Source organism: Electrophorus electricus, chromosome 6, assembly GCF_041902795.1.
Source record: "Electrophorus electricus isolate QZ-2024a chromosome 6, ASM4190279v1, whole genome shotgun sequence".
NCBI classification, from domain to species: Eukaryota; Metazoa; Chordata; class Actinopteri; order Gymnotiformes; family Gymnotidae; genus Electrophorus; species Electrophorus electricus.
Window position 1 is genome coordinate 16,475,823 of NC_137502.1, and position 18,840 is coordinate 16,494,662.

Consider the following 18,840-nt stretch of genomic DNA (forward strand, 5'->3'; position numbering starts at 1 on the left):
TGAACACACTACACAGCCGCTGTTCGTAAACAAAACCTCAGTCAACCGAGCAAGAATACGGTCCACTTCCGTTTCACTATGCACAAGCATACATGTGAAGCATTCAAAAGGTAGACAGGCTCTTGCTCACAGATCACTGCATTGCATATGGAGAACAGGATGGTTACTGGTTACCAGAGGAAGCAAATTACTTCTCAGAATGGATCAGTGCTTTCGTTAAAACCAGCTAGGAATCCAATCGCTGCGTCTGCTGGATGCACGTAGGCCGATCCCGTCACACCGTCATCTACCCCGTTGGAAATGCAAGCGATCTGCAGCGCGCCATAATGGAGAATTAACCCCTACAGAGAATTTCCGGATCGAAGCCCAGTTTTTCTGCTGTGCTCGGCTCTCCTAAATCCTTCCAAATCCCTTCCCAACTCCTTGAGGATGAGGAAAGAGTCAAGATTACTTTTAATCTGCTTAACTGAAGAAAAAGAACGTTACTTTTTACTGCATCGGGGAAAGAGCTCAAAACCACCACCCCCCCAAAAAACAACGTACATTTATAGTACTGTGCTTATTCCTCCTCGTCCCTTTCCTGGTTCGCAGTGACAACTACACACACGGCAAGGTATCAGAAGTCCTGACATAAGGGCAGACTATGAAGACTAATTTAAATACATGTTGGCGGTCCCATCAGAGACTTTAAATTCACACCGAACAGCTCATCAGAAAGTTCAACCAATCATTAGCACATCATACCTGTATTCTCAAGTATCGTTTTCAAGAAACGGATACGTGAGCCAGGCATCAGGTGTTAACGTTACTCAAGGAGTTTGGCACTTTTAGTGTAAGGCTGGGTAATGGAGGAAGGGCGGGACCCAGCCACCTCGTACAAGAGCTGGGACATAATGTGTTATTTCACTACAACCCCCCACTCCCAGCCCTATCAAGACGGGAAAGAGAAGCACAAAAAAATCAAACAAACCTTTTACATTTTCAGTCTGGACAGGTAAGGAGTCATGAAGCAGAACTACACAACTCAACATTGGGAATCATTTTGTAGTTTATTTCTTCCACTTCAGATAAGAATTTTCGATTAATCAAAATGCCTTATAAACAGGTTTTATGGCTCAAAACCATGGTGACAGCAAGACTGCCCGTTACAAAGGTTCCTCCCATCTCACATCCTTCAGCGTGCAAACTAAAGGCTGTGAGATCGTAGGCTGTGCCATTGTTGTCATCTATCGTCCGCATCGCAGCTTAAGGCCAAAGGGTACGTCAGCGCTACATAAAAAACAGAAGAACTGCTTAAAACATTAATTTTTGAACCCCCTACTTTAGTTGAATATCATTAATAAAATCTGTGTTTGTGACAACACATGCTGCTACACAAAGACTGAAATGGAGTTTTGACTGTTTTTTTTTTTCTGTAATGTTGTCGACAGGAAATGTACACCCTGGATTTGGCAGAGGGACGGAATTTAAGTTTTGCGGGTTTTAGTGACTGAAGTGAACTGATACCATTACTTCATGCACGTATGTCCATTTTAACATTTTCTCTGAGTCACGGTAATGTGTCATCTACGTGCACTAACCCCCCCCCCCCTCCCAAGTCTGTAGCAAAATCATTCCCAAGATTCCCTTTTCCCAAGCAGATGCAGTAGTGTTGTACCGCACTTCCTATTCAAAGACCCAAACCCCACCACAGCCCGCCCCAACCCTCCCCACCAACCCCCGCATAAACACCTTCTTTCACACAGCCACAGTTGTACAAAATGGTTTTTTAAAAAAACACAGTGAAATTAAAAAAGAAATACCAAAAGTCTCCTCCTCCACTAAGTACCTGAACAAGCAACTCACAGACAGACAGACAGGCCAAAGAACAAAGACGCAAACAAGAATAAGGTCACAAGGGGAAACATAAAAACAAATCCAAAACAACAGACGAGTCAGTGAGACAGTCGGGCTGATCTGTCTCTTGTGAGCAAAATATACAGAGTGTTCCACTGCAGTCGTCAGCGGAGATCTTCACATGCAGCGATACTATCGTTCGCAGGGTCTGCGAGAGCTCTTTGAGCGGGCCTCGGACATCTCCCGCCCCCCCCCGAGACCCTATCAGAAGAAGCAGAAGTGTGTGTTTGTGTATGTATGTGTATGTGAGTGTGTGCACGCTCACGTGTATGGGGTTGTGTGTGCGCCCATGGGCGTGTGTGTCCGCACGTGCGCGGGGGCTCGTCGAAGACCCCCTGCTCACTTAAGTTCCCCCCAACAACGGGGCGAGAGAAAAAGGGGTGAGGGGGCGCTCCGAGGTTTGGGGCAGAGCAGGGATGGACGCGGACTCCTCGGCGCCAACTAGCGGTTGCTCTTGGCCGCTTCCTTGGCCGCCAGGATCAGCGGCGTGAGGCTGGAGAGTGGCTTGGCCACCTTCAGGAACTGGTGCTGGGGAGAGGAAACATCACAGCCTTTCAGCTTCCACCGACACGTTAATTACACATGCGGTCAAGCAGTTCCTGAAGGAACTGACCCCATTACATGCTAGACGAGTGGCAGTGGCACAATCTATCCCATTCATTAATGGCTACTGACCGCAAGACCACTTGACCATATACTTGACCGTGTATATAATATAATATTTATGTTACACACACACACATACGCATGCACTTTTATATGCATTGTTTTTGGTTTATCATCTTTTGTCTCTCTGCTGTTCTTCTGTCCTGTCTCTTCCAGCTATGGGAAGGACCGTCTTATATCAGCCCCTTCTGCTAGGCTGTCAGTGGTACGTTGGCTGGAGAGGCTTATCTTCTGCTTCCATGGTGAGCGTGTCCTCTGTGTGTCCGAGACACTTGATCATCCGGGGGGGGGGGGGGGGGGGGGGGGGTTCTGTGTATCAGCAGATTTGACACTTTGCAGGTCCGTCCACTCCTCCTACTAGCTGGAGTACAGCCTTCGGATGCTGAGGAGTCACAGAGGTGCAGAGGAGCAGGAGCAGGGTCCTGTGGAACCTGCTGGTCCTCACAGATAAGCAAACCAACCAGACAGTCTGTAGACAAGATGCAGAAAAAAGAGTGGTAATGGATGCGGAGGTCCCAACGGATGGAAATATCCCAAGGAAGGAATGTGTTGGAGACACACCAGGGGCTGAACAGGGAAAAGAGAGACTGTGGAAGGTTAACGTCGAGGTTGTCCCAGTTGTGACTGTGGCACTTGGAGCTGTGACCGTTAAGCTGGAGGATTGGCTCCAGCAGATCCCAGGATTGACATCAATCTCAGTCCAGAAGAGCAGTGTCCCAGAAACAGCAAAAATACCGAACCGCACCCTCAAACTCTCAAGCCTCCGGTATTAGAAACTTCTTAATTGTTTCAAGAAACTCATTTTCTAATTCATACCAGACACAATGGCACGGCTCTGTAACTCGCACATGTTGGGACCGATAGTGGCTCTGTCATCAGAAACTGACCCCTGATGATGAGTTAGAACAGCCCAGTGCATGAGTGGCTCCAGCCTGCGACTGTGCATAGTAAACACTGTACCTGAGCTGCACACTCAAGATGGAAGCTGGTAATACAGCGGTTTAATTTGATAGAGTTCCTTCATGTTCCCTGGGTGCTGGCTGGCCCCCTTCTCCTGGAGGAACACTCCGTTCGTTCAGCTCCGCAGCCTGCTGGAGACACCACGGCCCGCTCCCCTCTGTCGCCACACTCCAGGCTGTTCTATATCAGGCCTGTGTGGGAGTGACGCGAGGGCAAGCAGGAGGAGAGGAGACAAACGCTGTCGCGTCGCTGACACGGAGCAACTGCAGGAATACGTTTCTGGAACACCGTGTGCAGACAGATCCGAATCGTGGCCCTCGAGGTTTGGGGGTGTCTGGGTTTTCTGTGCTCTCCCAAAATAATGTAACTGGTTGCTACACGAGCCGTTATCCATAATTTATTGCAAAATCAAGAGAAGAGATTTGGAGTCAGGGGCCAGAAGTGAACACAACAGGCCACAACAGAGCACAACGGGTCTTGTGCACCTCAAGACAAGATCAGAAGAGACAAAGCTGTGTTACTGTGAGGAAATATCTTATGAAGGGAGATATTCATCTGGAAAGCCTCTTCTGTCTGTAATCCTTATAATCCTGTGACTCAGTTTGTTCCAGAGACATTTTCATAACTAAAAATCCCTTGAAAAGGATAATCTATTGGGAGCAGATTGTTCGTAGGTTATTTAAGTTACCGTGTGAATGGAACATGAGCGCACACAGCACACGCACAGACACAGACGCATGTAAAAAGGAAGCATGCTCGCTCGCACACATGCACGCTCGCTTGCACGCACCTGTAGGAGCTCTTTGGCAGAGCCTCTTTTCTCCACGTCCATCTCCAGACAGCGGTTGAGGAAGTCTCGGAACACGGAGGACAGCTTCTCTGGGTTTTGTAGTTCTGGAGTGCCATTAGTGGCAATGAGATACAGGGCCTGCAAAAATAAACAAACAAAACAGATGCATTAAAATGCCAAAAGCAAAACAAACCAAAAAACAAACAAACAAAAAAAAAAAGTGCTACATGTGAGTGGATGGTTCACGTGAATTCAGGACCAAGTTCTGGAACGTTGTGGCCTGCATGGCTTACCCTCAGAGGGTTCTCGTTGAGATATGGAGGCTCTCCCTCAATCATCTCTATCGCCATGATACCCAGGGACCAGATGTCCACTTTGGGCCCATAGGCCTTGCGGGTCACCACCTCTGGGGCCATCCAGTAGGGTGTCCCCACCATGGTGCTCCGCTTGCTCTGCTCAGGGGTGATCTGGGCGCAGAAGCCAAAATCAGCTGCCAGGAGTCACACAAACACACACAGACACAGACACACACACACAGAGCAGTCAGAGGCAGGCACTGTGGAATATACAACATTGGAGATGTGGAAATGACTTGTGTAATAACATGGGCGTAGGTCTGGAGAGTCACAGAGCTGCTGGGATTAGTGATTGCACTGCGGAGACACACCCAGCACCACTCACAGAGTGTTTGCTAATTAGCTGAGCAGCTAAGTGTGGGAAAGGATTAAACAAGCGGCGCTGTGGGACTCCAGGACTTCTGTCTCACGCTCCCGCAGTAGGTATGCGTTGGTAAGTCTTTAAAAACATTAACCGCGTGACCACACCGCCCTCTGCTGGCAGGAGTTAACATTAGCACCTACCTGTCGGAGTAGCTATTAGATGCAGACAACTTAGAAAGGAAAAAATATTAACAAATGCTCAGTGACCAAAAAAAAAAAAAGTGCCCTGTGATCATGAAGATTTGAGATGTCGGAGAAGTTCAAGGGTACTAACTGAGCTTGACCGAGCCGTCCATGCCCAGTAGGATGTTGTCACTCTTGATGTCTCGGTGGATCACCTGGTTGGAGTGCAGGAACTCCAGCGCCTGCAGACACTATGGGAGAAGGAGGATTGCTGAACAAACTGTACCAGTCGTGACTGCACAGAGGATGTCTGGGAGTAAAAGTCCCAAGTGTTCTCCTCATGCGGAGACTGATTCTAAAAGAATATTTTAATTATATTCATCATGGTTTCATGAAGAAATCGCAACAATTAGAGGCACTTGAGAGAACCTGAGAGAACTCAAGGGCAGGATGTGAGAAATCTCTGAACACCGAGCCTCTCGTCATATGGCTCAAATACGCCATCTTCAATTCTTTAGTCTGGTCAGTGCTGACGTATACGCTGTGCTAAATGTGAGATGTGTGCGTCATATTCCACTTTCTTCCCTAGGGACAAACGACACTGATGACCAAACATTACACATATTGGAGCACTTTTGGAGGCAGGATTTGTGTGTGTGTGTGTGTGTGTGTGTGTGTGTGTGTGTGAGAGAGAGAGAAAGGATGCATCCAGTTGTGCATCACTGAGGAATAAACAAAGCAGTAATCAAAACAACCGGCTCTAATGATTCCCCAAGAGATCCGGATCCAAATCCCAGAAAAGAACTGACAAGAGGAATAACTAAACCCGGCCTGCAGATCTCTCCAAAGGGAAGAAACAGCAGGGGACGTTCCAGCTGACCGGCCATGAGATGGAGGGATGGGGGGTTGGGGGGCAGTCACCGTGGCGACCTGTGACGCACGCTCACCTCCCGACACACAGCAGCGATCTGGGCCTCATCCATACACGTCTCGGTGACCACATCAGTCAGAGAGCCGCCGGCCAGATACTCCATCACGACCCACAGCTCGTCCCCCACCAAGTAGCTACAGAAACCAGACAGCAGTATGGCAACATAATGAGTGACAGGCCCGGGGAGGGAGACGGGGTTTTTTAGAAGGTAGCTATAGCAACGAGACAAGGGCCGGCTGGGACGGCGCATTAGCACTGAGCCACAGCGGGTAACCATAGAGACGCAGAAAGCTATCCATCCTGCTCCCACTGGCAATGTTACAGTGGGAGAGAAGGGATAACTATGGCAACAGCAAAAGCTCCAAGAACAGGCCACGGGCATATTACAGTGAGAGCGAACCCTGAGGAGCGAGAGCTGATGAGTACCTTTGGCTCTGAACAGAAATCAGGTTTCGCCATAAAAAAAATAAAAAAATAAAAAATAAAAAATAAATCATCATCATATTTTGATTGCTCAGAGTTTTAAACATAGATATAAAATATATAAAGAGATTAAGTGTTTTGCGACCCGGTCCCAAGGGAGCCCAAACCAGCCCATTACTTTCCTTCTCTCCCGTCTCTCCGGTTCTAGGTAGTCAGTGCACTCAGCTCCAGGCGTGCTGGGAGCTGGGACAGAGCAAAGACATGGACCGCGCGAGGATCCCCGCGGGCCGGGTCGGCAAGCGCCGCCTTCAACTAAACCCTCGTTTGTTCAGCGTGCTTCCTGACCAAATCACGAGAGAAAGGAAGGTAAAACTCCGAGTGTGCGGCCGCGGGGCCGGGCTCACCTGTCCAGGTAGTTAACGATGTTTGGGTTCTTGTTTTCCCTCATGACCAGGATCTCGTTGATGATCAGCTCCTTCTTGGGCTGCTGCTGCAGGTTCATCTGCTTGATGGCCACCTGAAAGCCCAGGAGAGGAGGGGGGGTCAACGAAACTGGCACGCAGAGAGAGTCTCACAGCAAAACGATTCATTTCACCCCTTTCGACAACCAGCCGAAACTGAGCCGGTGAGCGTGTGTGTAAGTAACAGGAGTGCGGGTGTGTGTCAGGGAGGTTCGCTCTCTGTCTTTAAGAATGCACTGTATTCCCTCTTCCAAACGCTTCCTGTACCTCCTGTCCTGTCGCGATGTCTATTGCTGTGTACACCGTTCCCGAAGCCCTGAGAACAAGAACAAAGGAACCGTGTTCAGGGTTCCAACAGCATTCTTCCATTTCTAAGGCTTTGTAAACTTTATAAAGGCGAAATCAAGACTCACCCCTGGCCGATCTTTTCAAAGCGGGTGTACTTCTTCTTGGGATCTCCCACACTAACTATACTCCCTAGACGGGAAGGAAGAGAACCCAGCGAGGGATCGAGTGTGACAAGGTTGGACTGGAACTCACATTCACTCCACCAACACTCTGGGTATGTCACCAACTGGGCAGTGACACTATACTTTCAGATCAATTCACCCTCAAACTTGAGAGGGCTCAGATCTCTATCAGGCAGTGGAAAGAAGCAGGAGAGCGAGAGAGAGAGAGAGAAAAGAGAAGAGAAGAGAAGGTGGCCTGGAAGGGGGTGGGTTCTGAGAGGGAGAGGCCGCCACACAGAACTGGGCTGCGACAGGCATGAATTACGGCTGTTTGGTGAAGACAATGACATAAAAGAGAAAAGCCAAGGTCAAAACCCAAATTTACGATAATCTGAGTGTTTGCTCCTCGCTAAGCAGGCAGCAAACACACAAAGAATGAGGTCAGTTCAAAAGAGAAACGTCAGCTTTGGGAGTGCCTGACTGAAATAAGGGGTGGAAAGGAGGTGGGTTTTAATGCAGTACCCCTTTCTTACCAGCAGATGGCAGTCTTAGTACATCTGTAGCATGAGCGAGTGATAAATTACAGGCCCTCAGACATGCACGCAAACATTAAAGTGACTTATTCAGGAAGTGTTAGTCATCAAAGATGGCAACACAGGATGGGGGTAATTAAAATAGACAGGGTGACGCAGGGTACAGTCAGTGGACTCTTACTTAGTTTCTCAAGTATCTCTTCGTCGGTCATCTTCTTCTTGCGGGTCTTGTCGGCGGGGCGTGGGGTGGCAGCGGTGGGTGCAGGAGCGGGACCGCCGCCCTCGGTGGACGGGCCGGAGACAGGTGAGGTGGCGGCATCTTTGGTGCTGGTGGGCGGGAGGGGCTCAATCACAGAGCGCGTGTATATCTGGGGGGGGGCATCAGAGATGCACTGCTTAAGACACACATTACACATCCCAGCATGCTCCGGTTGTCGGGGATGAGAGGACTCCGTAAGGCATTCTGGGGGAAAGAAAGCTGGTTTGCTGGGTAGAACAGCCACCTATGCCACGACGGCAAGGACGTATTTTAACCTACAGGGAAAAAAAACACTAATTTTAGGAGTTTTGTCTGTTCTTTTTTTTTTAGCTATTTCTTCGTTCTTCTGTAAATGATGCTGCAACGGAGAAGATGCAGACAGCTGTTACCTCACTGTGGCAACCTGGCACCATGAAAGAGATTATAGCAAACTCGTCAAGTTTGCTGTTAAGTGAACACGCAAAAGGACCCACACATGCATATGCGCACACACACACACACACACACACACACTCACACACTCTGAAGGGGTAATGCACTGTTTGTGCCGTGCCTATGCCTCTGGCCCTCTCTGCCTCAGGTGGCGTGTGGAGGTGATGGAGGCGGGTGGTGCAACTGCATGGTAACTGTTCCCAGCTCTGGGGCATGACGGGGTACACCTGCCAGGCGATTTAGGAAACACACCAGTGACTTAGGAAAACTGTGTTTGTCAGTGCGCTCTCAGGAAATTACCTCAAAGGGTCATTTCCTGACCCACACCACAAATAGGGTCTCACACCAAAGCTATTCACTTCACCGAGTCCATGTGTTTATCAGAGAGAACGAGTGTGGGTGTGCGAGTGTCTGGGCGTGCGTGCTCATATTTCAGCAGCTCCCGTGTTGTGATGGGAGTTTAGAGCCGTGCGTAATGAGGCTGAACCTCTTCCTTAGACGCATCAAAGCCATCAGCTTTGCAGGAGAGCAGCTCCACCTGTCAGGCCTCCGCCCAGCTACGCACGGCCTCTTTAATCACACGCTGTCTACGGGCCTACGGCCCCACCAAAGCTCCTTTGGAAGATCAAGGCGAGCCGGAAGCACACAGGGCTTCTGCCTCCACTGTCTCATCCAAGCCTCCCACTCATCGCCCCCCACGTATGTACGCACATACATCCACAAACACGCACATATGCATGCACACACACTCTCTGTAGCACTCGTAAGTCTGACTCTATTTATAGCACTCACACACATGCAGACACAAACAGTCCCGTTTTACCTGTTTCTCGCACTCTCCATCACCCTCCAGCTCACACACACACACACACACACATCCAGATACCAATCTCCAGCCATCACACAGTGCATGCCTAATAGGCGTAAAGGGGTGCAGCCACATGTACCTGTTCATTAACTGCAGCTTGGCAACACATCACTAACTCAGAGTGCTCATTAGAAATTAACCCAAACAGGGAGGTCAGAGCCTCAAAGCCCAGGAGCACGGGGTGTGGGGGTAGAGGGGACAGACGAACGGAGAGAGATGATCGAGAGAAAAGGTGAGAGAGAGAAGGATTGTGGGAAGGAGGTGGAGGAAGCAAACACGGAAAAAGCAGACACAGAGCCGGGATGACAGCAGGTGGGAATATACCAAAAACAACAGGAGAAATGTGGGAGCAGTCTGGGGTGTGTGTGTGTGTGTGTGTGTGTGTGTGAATTGGAACACGTTCCTTCCAAGGAATACTCACCGATTTGGTGTGTTCGGGTCGGGGGGCAATCACCGGTGGGGGCGTGGCCTCATCCTCGTCCTCGTCCTCAGATACGGTCGCTACAGCGGGCGTCTCCGACACAGCCTTGGAGTTCTGCCGGGGGCGGGACAAGGAGGAGAGGAAGTAAGGCTGGCCCACAGACAGCGCCGCGTGGGCGCACACCGCACCGAGCGCCTCGCCCTCCGGCCCCTCCCCTTCACTCTACGCCCACTGGAGCGGAAAAAATTTAAATAAAAAAACGCTGTCAACCAGCCAATGGGAGCAGAGGCCCGGCACAGAAAGGCCCTCCCTAACATTCTGTCCACTGTCATTAGGCTGAGAACACCGTCTAAATTATCCCCTAGACACATGAAAAATGGTCCGAGAGAAACGTAATTGCTATTATTACCCAACTACCTGTCTGAACTCTGGCTGTTTGAGCGTTTCCCTCCCAGGAGAGTAGGTGGGGTTTGGATACATGCCCCAGCAATGACCCCTAACCCCTGCAGGAGTGTTACGATGCCCCCATAAGCCGCGTCTGCCTGATCAGCCTCCCTGCAGCACTGCCAACAACAGGCTGCAAAGTGGAGAGGAAAAGATGCTGATTCACAGTGCAGAGTTAGAGAAAGACAGTGAGAGAGAGAGAGAGAGAGTGGGTGTGCTTCAGAGAGAGGGTGTGGATATGTGTGAGAGGATGAGTGAGTCAGAGTGTGTGTGTATGTGTGTGTGTGTGTGTGTAAAGGAGAGATGAGAGGAAGAAAATGGGTGGGTGTGCGCACATGTGTACATGTGTGTAAACAAAAACCGAGACAAAGTGTGTGTGTGTGTGTAAGCAGCTAAAGGAGAGATGCCACTGTTGGCACAGTTCTCCTTGGCCCTGATCCCGTCCATCTGTCTGTCAGTGGGTAGCCATGACAGGCCTCCCCACAGCCCTGCTGCAGAGCACCTTCACTCACCCCTCACTCACCCCTCACTCCACACACACACACACACACACACACACACACAGCATCACTTGTTCCAGGTCACTTGTGTCACAGTGAAATCACGAGTGATTGACGTACCACAACATTTGCAGAGCTGAAGCTGTCCGAACCTTTATCTGAAAAGACACAAACACACACGCACACGCACACGCAATCAGGGGATGTGCCAAATTCCGTAAGTACAGGCAATAAAGGTGCATTGTGTACAGATACCATGGAAGCCACTGAAGGCCTGACCTTTGTACAGTTGCCATGGCACCCAGTAAAGGCCTGACCTGTAAAACTCATGTATTTCTGGCTGTTGGAAGTCTCCTTGGAATCATAGAACTTCAGAACGTCCAGCACAGCCTGAGGGTTCTTCTTCTGCTCCAGCTTAGTGATGTTGGAGGTCTGTAGTAAACGAGCCCACTGTTCTGGCATGCCCTATACACACACACACACACACACAGATCGAATACAGATAAGATCTATATAATTCTAAGAGCTCATACATTTGTCAAGGACAGTAAAGAAGAGGGGGAAGAGAGAGAGAGAGAGAGAGAGAGAGAGAGAGAGAGAGAGGAGAGAGAGAGAGACAGACAGAGAGATACCGCCCAATAAACTGTACTTCAACTAGAATGCATAATGAGATGTTTGCTGGTGGGGGTATAGGGAACAGGCACAAAGACATGTTCTTAAAATCTGAAGAGCAGGAACAGAGCAGAGAAACAGCCCAACACTTCTTAACACTGACTGGCCATCATTTCACAAGCTTCTTTTTGTGTGTGTGTGTGTAAGTGAGAGAAAGAGAGAGAGAGAGAGAGAAAGAGAGAGAAAGAGAGAGAGAGAAAGAGAGAAAGAGAGTGAGAGTCTCCATTTCATTATTAAATGGATGCGCATTTTAAGGGTTTGGCTAACCAATCCTTCAGCTGTGTCAGCAGAGCCGCAGCCATTATTCACATGGACTTTGCTTCACCTGGCCAGAGACATATGGCCTCGCCAGCAGGGTGGCACCAGGCCAGCCGGGGCAGCCCCATAGGCGCCTGCCTTTAGGGCTGCCCCGGCTGGCCCCGTGCCACGGCAGAGCTCGGGAACGGAGGGCAGGTGGTTTGAGGGGAGAGCCGCGTGCTTACGGTGAACTCGCCGGTGACGGCGTCGAAGCCCACATGGATGGTGTGCTCAAAGTCCGAGGGCAGAGAGATCTCGGGACGCTCCTTCTTCTTGTTGGCTGAGGGGAGGGGCAGGGAGGCAGAGGAGAAAGGAAACGTTTAAGGAGGTGTCGTCTGGGCCCCCCGGCCCCGCAACAATCTCTTCGCAATGGAATTTTTTCTCCGATTAAAATGACATTTTTTTAATAGTACGGAATACCAGACAGTAAGAGTCTGTTTCAGTTTTAATAAGGCATAGTGTACATACAAGTACTCTCAAGGGATCACTGTCTGAGCACGAGCTTGTGAAGTAGTTTTGTTTTAAGATGAAAGGGATGCAATCTGGTAGTGCGTCTGTGCTTTAGATGACACTCCAGTGACAGGTTTGGTACCTTCTAAAGTATCATTCTTTTCATCACTATGGCAAGTCCCTCCTGTTGTTTAATGATTCCATAAGACCGCACGCAAACCCGTCCCATCAGTCAGAAAAGTCAGTCTGCGAAGAAAACTCCGGATGCCACCGGATACTGCTAAAACACGGCGGGAATACCTTCCCTCCCGCCCAGCTGCTGAGCGGTGGGTTTTGCGCGGAGGTCAGGCGGACTCCCGAGGTTAATCGCGTGCCGACGGGCCGGACAATTCAGCGGGCGCTGGGCGTGCTGAAACGCGAGACGCCTGCGCCGCGGGCGCGTCTCTGGGAAAAATGTCCCTGGACCTTGGCTTACTACCGGCGAGAGGCTTGACCTGATAAACGCGCCTGCGCTTTCGTCGGTCTCGGGAGCCCTCGGCAGGACCTCCCGCAGCGCAGGGCGCCGCCTGGCCATTTCAAACCCCCCCGTTTCGAAACCTCCCGCCGACAGCTCGAACGCGAACGCGGCATCGAGGGCGCAGCTCACTTACTCTTGTCGCTGCCGCCGGTGAGGATGGAGCGGATGGAGCGGTCTTTGCGTTTCTTGTCCTCCGGGTTGGGCGGCAGCGGCTTGGAGCCGTGGTTGAGGGGCCCCGCCTCCTTGCCGCAGGACCCCATCATGGTGCTGGTGTTCCGCATGGGCGGCGCTGGGGGCTTGTCCTCCACTTCCCCGTTGTCGGACATGGTCGGGCGCGGCGTGTGGCTGCCTCTGCAACGAGACGGACGGACGGACGTCGGTGCGTGCGGGACGTCGTCCCGCACCGGGCGAGGGTTTGCGAGCGCGCTTGCGCAGCGGACAGATAAATTACAGCCGATAATGTTGTTTACAAGTTTGCAGCCGCTTTCCTTTGCTTTAATAATTCATGACGGTTCTGGTGTGTCGCACTAATCACGCGAAATTTGCAATTAACACACTGCTTAGCATAATGTCTAATATGCTCAGTACTCTCCAGCCAAATGGGGATCATCTGCTGTTAGTGCACTGGCCACTGTCAGGTTACACCGCTGATGTCTCTTAGTGGTCTGACACACAGAGGTTGTACACTTACAGGAAACTGAATAAAAACAGAGAGGTGGATGATATATTGGTTGTCGATAGATATATTGGTTGCAGATTAGCATGATTTTTAATTCATCAGTAGCTCTTTGATATTGGATTTTCGGGCGACAATTACAACCAAACATTTTCATCTATCTAACAGATTAAACTTTCTGTTCAATTTAGGTCTTGCGTGTATTATACTACAGCTAGAAGAAAAACACTACTAACCAGAGACGGTAATTTTTCTTTCTAAAGTGCAACCTGTGTTGGGAGTAATTTTTACTTTGGGTCTAATGTGTGTTTATTTTCTTACTCATTAAGCAAAGGGACTGACGTTGGAGACTGTGTAGTTTGTCTTTTTCTGGGGGCTTTGCAATCACAGGCATATACCTGCACCAGCGCAAGGCATAAAATGGAAATCATCATTTGAGAAAGGTCAGAAAGTTTAAAATGCACAAACAAATTTATTTATTTAATTATCAGAATCAGGTATTAATCTCTGTATCAGCCTCAATAAGGTGATAATCGTCATCATGTTGGCCCAAGAACTTCAATATTGGTGCATCTCTTCTAAAACCAAAGCACAGTAGGAAACTACGCCAATGTACTCCGTTTTCAGGGGGGAATGCAGAAGAAATAATAATTTTTTAAAAACAGTAGAAACATGCATGTCCTCGGCGCTGACTACGGTCCGAACCCCACCACAACAGACACTCCGGTGTGGATCACTTAATAACTATTGGCTGACAGTGACGATGTGACGACAGAAGACCCGAAGAATCTCAGGAGAAACAATGAGAAATCAAGCTCTTGGAACCGTTGGGACATGGTAACTTCAGAAAGAACATACGCAGAGCTGTAATGGGAGCACTCTTCACACGGTTCACACAGGCTGTCGGATAAATTATTTCTGAGAAACGCACCGGGCCTGGCTAATCGCTGCTGATAATCTGCAATAATGACCAAGCGACCAAAAGAACAGCGATATGAAAGCTAAGTGGATACAGCGTCGGTCCTTGGCACTACAGAACAGTTTTACAGTCTGATCCCTTAAGACAATCCATTGTTTTTTCAGCATTATCACTCCAGCAAATGAACTCTAACTGCAATCTGTTTGCCATGCAGTAGAATTTGCTTGTTTTGTGGTTCTGATCTCACTACTCGAATCTCTTTCTCTCCTTCAACATCCACATACATGTGACAGATACAAGGAAACAGCTTCTATTTGTTCCTCAGCAGGTCACCAACCTTTGCTCATACCTCTCCCCTGCCACCATGAGAGAGAGAGAGAGAGAGAGAGAGAAGGAAAGAGCCTGTTCAGAATGTCGCACTAGCCACAAATCCCGACCTCACCAACCTTCAATAGAGGCGAGAGGCCAGTAAGCACATGGATTCCTTCCAGTATTCCAGTGTTCCAGTATTCCGCGATTTCTGGAAAAGTCGGCTCCCCGATGCTCTTCTCAGCTCCCTGTGCCCTTCTCTGCCCCCAGACCATCATTACATAACCCTGGCCGGCGTGGTATTTTAGGTTCGGAATGGGGTGTGGGGGACCATCGGCGCAATAAATATAAACGCCAGGACAGACAGTAAGCAGCATATTCCCCGCTCTCGGAACCGGCCAGCAGAAACGTGGGTGCGATCGATAGCAATAATCAGAAGCCAGCAACGTGGAGCCGGAGAGGAGGGAGGGTCCCTTTTGATAAAATCTAAACAGCTACCTTACCTCAGCACATGCTGCGCGGCGGCTCGGCTGTAATCTTCCAGTAACGTTTCAAAGCGCTACGCTCATGCTGACAGAGGCTAGTCTTGTGAGTCACTGAACGTGTGCGTGTGTGTGTAAGTGTAGGTTTCCTGGTGGTTTTGAAGTAAGTGAGCCTCCCTGATGTGATGTCACAGGTGACTAAGAGCCTCAGTGGGTTTGGTCACTGGCTGTTGGACTGACTGACTTGTCACGAAGGGAGTAATGTGAGATCAGACAGGACACCACAGGCAGACACAAACATGCACCAAGAGATTGGCAATAAACGGAGAACAATAAACACAGCAACTGCAAAGGATTCCACTCTCTCACAACTTAGAGAAATGTGGAGTCGAAGGAGCACACACACACACCTGTGCTTGCAGTCTCAGCAGCTGGTGACAATATGTCAAAGCCAGACGTTTCCTCTCATCATGAATGACTGTCAGCTCAAGATAAGGGCTACCCCCATCACATCTGCGAGAGAAGCTGACCCTGACACCCCCCCACAACTCTCCCAAACACCCTGCAGCTAAAGCAAACCAAACACACTCCTGACACCTAAGCTCCAGAAGTGACCTCAACCCCCTCCCACACACACACACACACACACACACACACAAACAAAGAGACAACTTGCATTTCATACACAGCTGACACTTTTAGCAGTGCCTTGTCATCACTCAACCAGTTTTCAACACGGACACACACACACACACACACACACACACACACACACACACACACACACACACACACACACACACACAGGGATTTCACTTTAAGGAAACTGCACCTGGACAGCAGAGGTGTCAAGAATCGTCCACAGATTAAATGACTCACGTAAGGCACGTTAGGGAAAAATGAGACAGAGGGAAATTTATACAGCTAGACAGAAACACATTGTCACACAGACACACAGTATTCCACACTTGGGAATATAAAGGCAGTTTGCAGTGTGGCAATGTGAAACAGGAAGTGGCTCCGTCTCAGGCCAGCTACAGAAACCTTTGGTCCTCACCTAGTGTGAACACCGTACATATGCTTCACTTGCACATGTGTGTACACTCATGCACACACAGACAGTACCTGCCTCTGTGACAGGAATTAAAATCTAATTTCTCTCCCTCACTCCCCCTCACTCTCACACACACACACACACACACACACACACACACACACACACACACACACGTTTAACAAGAGCTACTGTGTCAGGTGCTCTTTATTAAAAAATAAACCCTTCTTCTGTGTTCTAAGACTTGTTCTAAGAAATGCTAACATGATTCAACAAAAGAACCAAAAAGGTCTAGACACTTCCTCGATGTGACGCTGGATGCTGTCCATGACTAAGAGGAACATCAGGTGATGGTTTTTCCATGACACGCCAGTCTCTCAGAGTTCAGCACGGCTGTCTAGGTCTCTCCTTTCAGTTGTGCGCTTGTGACATAGAGCAAACGCTCACTCTCAAGTGTACACGCTCCGAGTTATTGAGATGGTGAACGGAGCGGCCAAACACTGACTCACTCGGCATTCTGGGAGTGTTCTCGTCTGCACACAGAGAGCCATAATGGCTGATGACTCAGTATAAGCCTCACAGTAATCCATTGCCCATTGACACACACATACATACAATCCCTCTCTCGCTCTCTCCCTCTCACACACACTCATCACTTTCTCCTTTCCTCTCTCACTTTCTCTTTCTCCTCTCACACGCTCCCTCATCTTCTTCTATATTGTTTCTCCACAGACTGCCTGCCAGCTCTCATCTCACTCCACTTCAGTTTTGTTCTTTCTTGCTCTCTGCTGGGCTCCCACTCTGTCTAGCCTTATTTAATTGACAGTTATCTGATCTCGCTCTCTGTCTCCCTTCTCTCCCTCTCAAACGCAGACATAGCTTCCCCAATTCTCCGCGTGAAATTTCCACAAGAGCGCAGGACACCACGCGAACTTATTCAAAGTGCAGCTCCGTTAAAATGTCTTTCCCCTCTCTGGCCTTCCCGTGTTCCTTTGCAGCTTCCACATTATGGACAGAGAGAACTGAGCCTAGAATGACCACACACAGGGAGGCCCTTTCACAAAAGTGCCACCGCTTGTACAGGCCCTGAGGTCAAGGGCACTGGAAAGACGTTCTGGCTGACCGGGAGTTAGCGTGCTGGCGTGTGGAATGACTTCAACCCATCAGTTATCTGCAGTAAAAAATGCAAAAAGATGGGCTCTCTCTCACACTCAAACACACAGCTCTAAAATTTCATACTTTTTGCATAAGCCTTACACCCTTGAGCGGTTGTGTAATTATTTTTAAGGTGTAATGAGCACTGTGAAGATGGTGAAGGTGTAACAATTAATGGGAACCAGCTAGCGTGCTAACCCCATACATGTGGTGAAATATTCCAAAGACAACTCCTCATTAGCGCCGTACGGGGTCATCTGAGGGCATCACTCTGGAGATGGACGTCAGCGGGTAAAACTGTAAGGCTTTATGATGCCAGAACAGACTTTCCCATTAACAGAAGGGCTGGCTTCTTTAACGCTTAGCACGGAAGAATCAAAAGGGTAGTGTACTTCCTGTTCTCCATATTAATAAAAAAATCTTATTTATAGCTGAATTCTACCCATTAGAAGACGAAAAAAAAGGGACTTATATACATAAATAACTGTTCTATGTTTGCAGTATTTATTTCTGCTGTAGGATCAGCTACGATAATTAAGGGTAAAATAGTGGGAATCTCCCTCTCTCTCTCTACTCATCACAAACGCACACACACACACACACACACACATACACACCCACCCCTGGCCTTGCTGTGCGGCTGCCTGCTGTCTCTCCCAGGGAGCTCCTCGGACCGGCGGTGTTTTGTGGTAAGTCCCGGTTTGTCCTGAGAGAGTGTTCAGTAGAACTGAAACCTGATCCTCCTTTCTCACTTACACTTACGCCCACAGAAAGGAAACCTGCTACGTGTGGTGTGCTGAGCGGGAGGCCTCTCTCAGTATCTGTGCGGCGTGGGGAGAGCGAGCGCGAGAAAGATAAAGCCCTGTGAACTTAGCAACCGCTACACCCCTCCTATACAGACGCACGCCCACTATACAGACGCACGCGCACTATACAGACGCACGCCCACTATACAGACGCACGGCCGCTATACAGACGCACGCCCACTACACAGACGCACGCCCACTACACAGACGCACGCGCACTATACAGACGCACGCCCACTATACAGACGCACGCGCACTATACAGACGCACGCCCACTATACAGACGCACGGCCGCTACACAGACGCACGCCCACTACACAGACGCACGCCCACTACACAGACGCACGCGCACTATACAGACGCACGCCCACTATACAGACGCACGCGCACTATACAGACGCACGCCCACTATACAGACGCACGGCCGCTATACAGACGCACGCCCACGCACGCCCACTATACAGACGCACGCCCGCTATACAGACGCACGCCCGCTATACAGACGCACGCACGCCCGCTATACAGACGCACGCACGCCCACTATACAGACGCACGCCCACTATACAGACGCACGGCCACTATACAGACGCACGGCCACTATACAGACGCACGCCCACTATACAGACGC

The 18,840-nt window shown here is 49.6% G+C and overlaps 1 protein-coding gene across 9 annotated transcripts in view; it reads right to left on the reverse strand.

The window, feature by feature from the left end:
• Positions 1-1,030: 1,030 nt before the first annotated feature.
• Positions 1,031-18,840, reverse strand: part of pak1 (p21 protein (Cdc42/Rac)-activated kinase 1) — a 34,426-nt gene continuing 16,616 nt past the window's right edge. For 5 of the 9 annotated variants that reach the window (XM_081715825.1, XM_035525237.2, XM_035525239.2 and 2 more), the window contains 14 exons: positions 12,945-13,162; positions 12,030-12,124; positions 11,193-11,340; positions 10,996-11,033; positions 9,932-10,045; positions 8,133-8,319; positions 7,383-7,446; positions 7,237-7,285; positions 6,913-7,025; positions 6,102-6,219; positions 5,306-5,405; positions 4,606-4,802; positions 4,313-4,450; positions 1,031-2,424 (listed from right to left, as the gene is read on the reverse strand). In XM_081715825.1, the coding sequence (XP_081571951.1) occupies positions 2,338-2,424; positions 4,313-4,450; positions 4,606-4,802; positions 5,306-5,405; positions 6,102-6,219; positions 6,913-7,025; positions 7,237-7,285; positions 7,383-7,446; positions 8,133-8,319; positions 9,932-10,045; positions 10,996-11,033; positions 11,193-11,340; positions 12,030-12,124; positions 12,945-13,137 (1,641 nt within the window). In that variant the 5' untranslated portion in view covers positions 13,138-13,162 and the 3' untranslated portion in view covers positions 1,031-2,337. Of the gene's footprint in view, positions 2,425-4,312; positions 4,451-4,605; positions 4,803-5,305; positions 5,406-6,101; positions 6,220-6,912; positions 7,026-7,236; positions 7,286-7,382; positions 7,447-8,132; positions 8,320-9,931; positions 10,046-10,995; positions 11,034-11,192; positions 11,341-12,029; positions 12,125-12,944; positions 13,163-14,852; positions 15,151-15,218; positions 15,685-18,840 lie in introns of those variants that run through there. The other 4 variants (XM_081715830.1, XM_081715831.1, XM_081715828.1 and 1 more) reach the window with 3 other exon arrangements.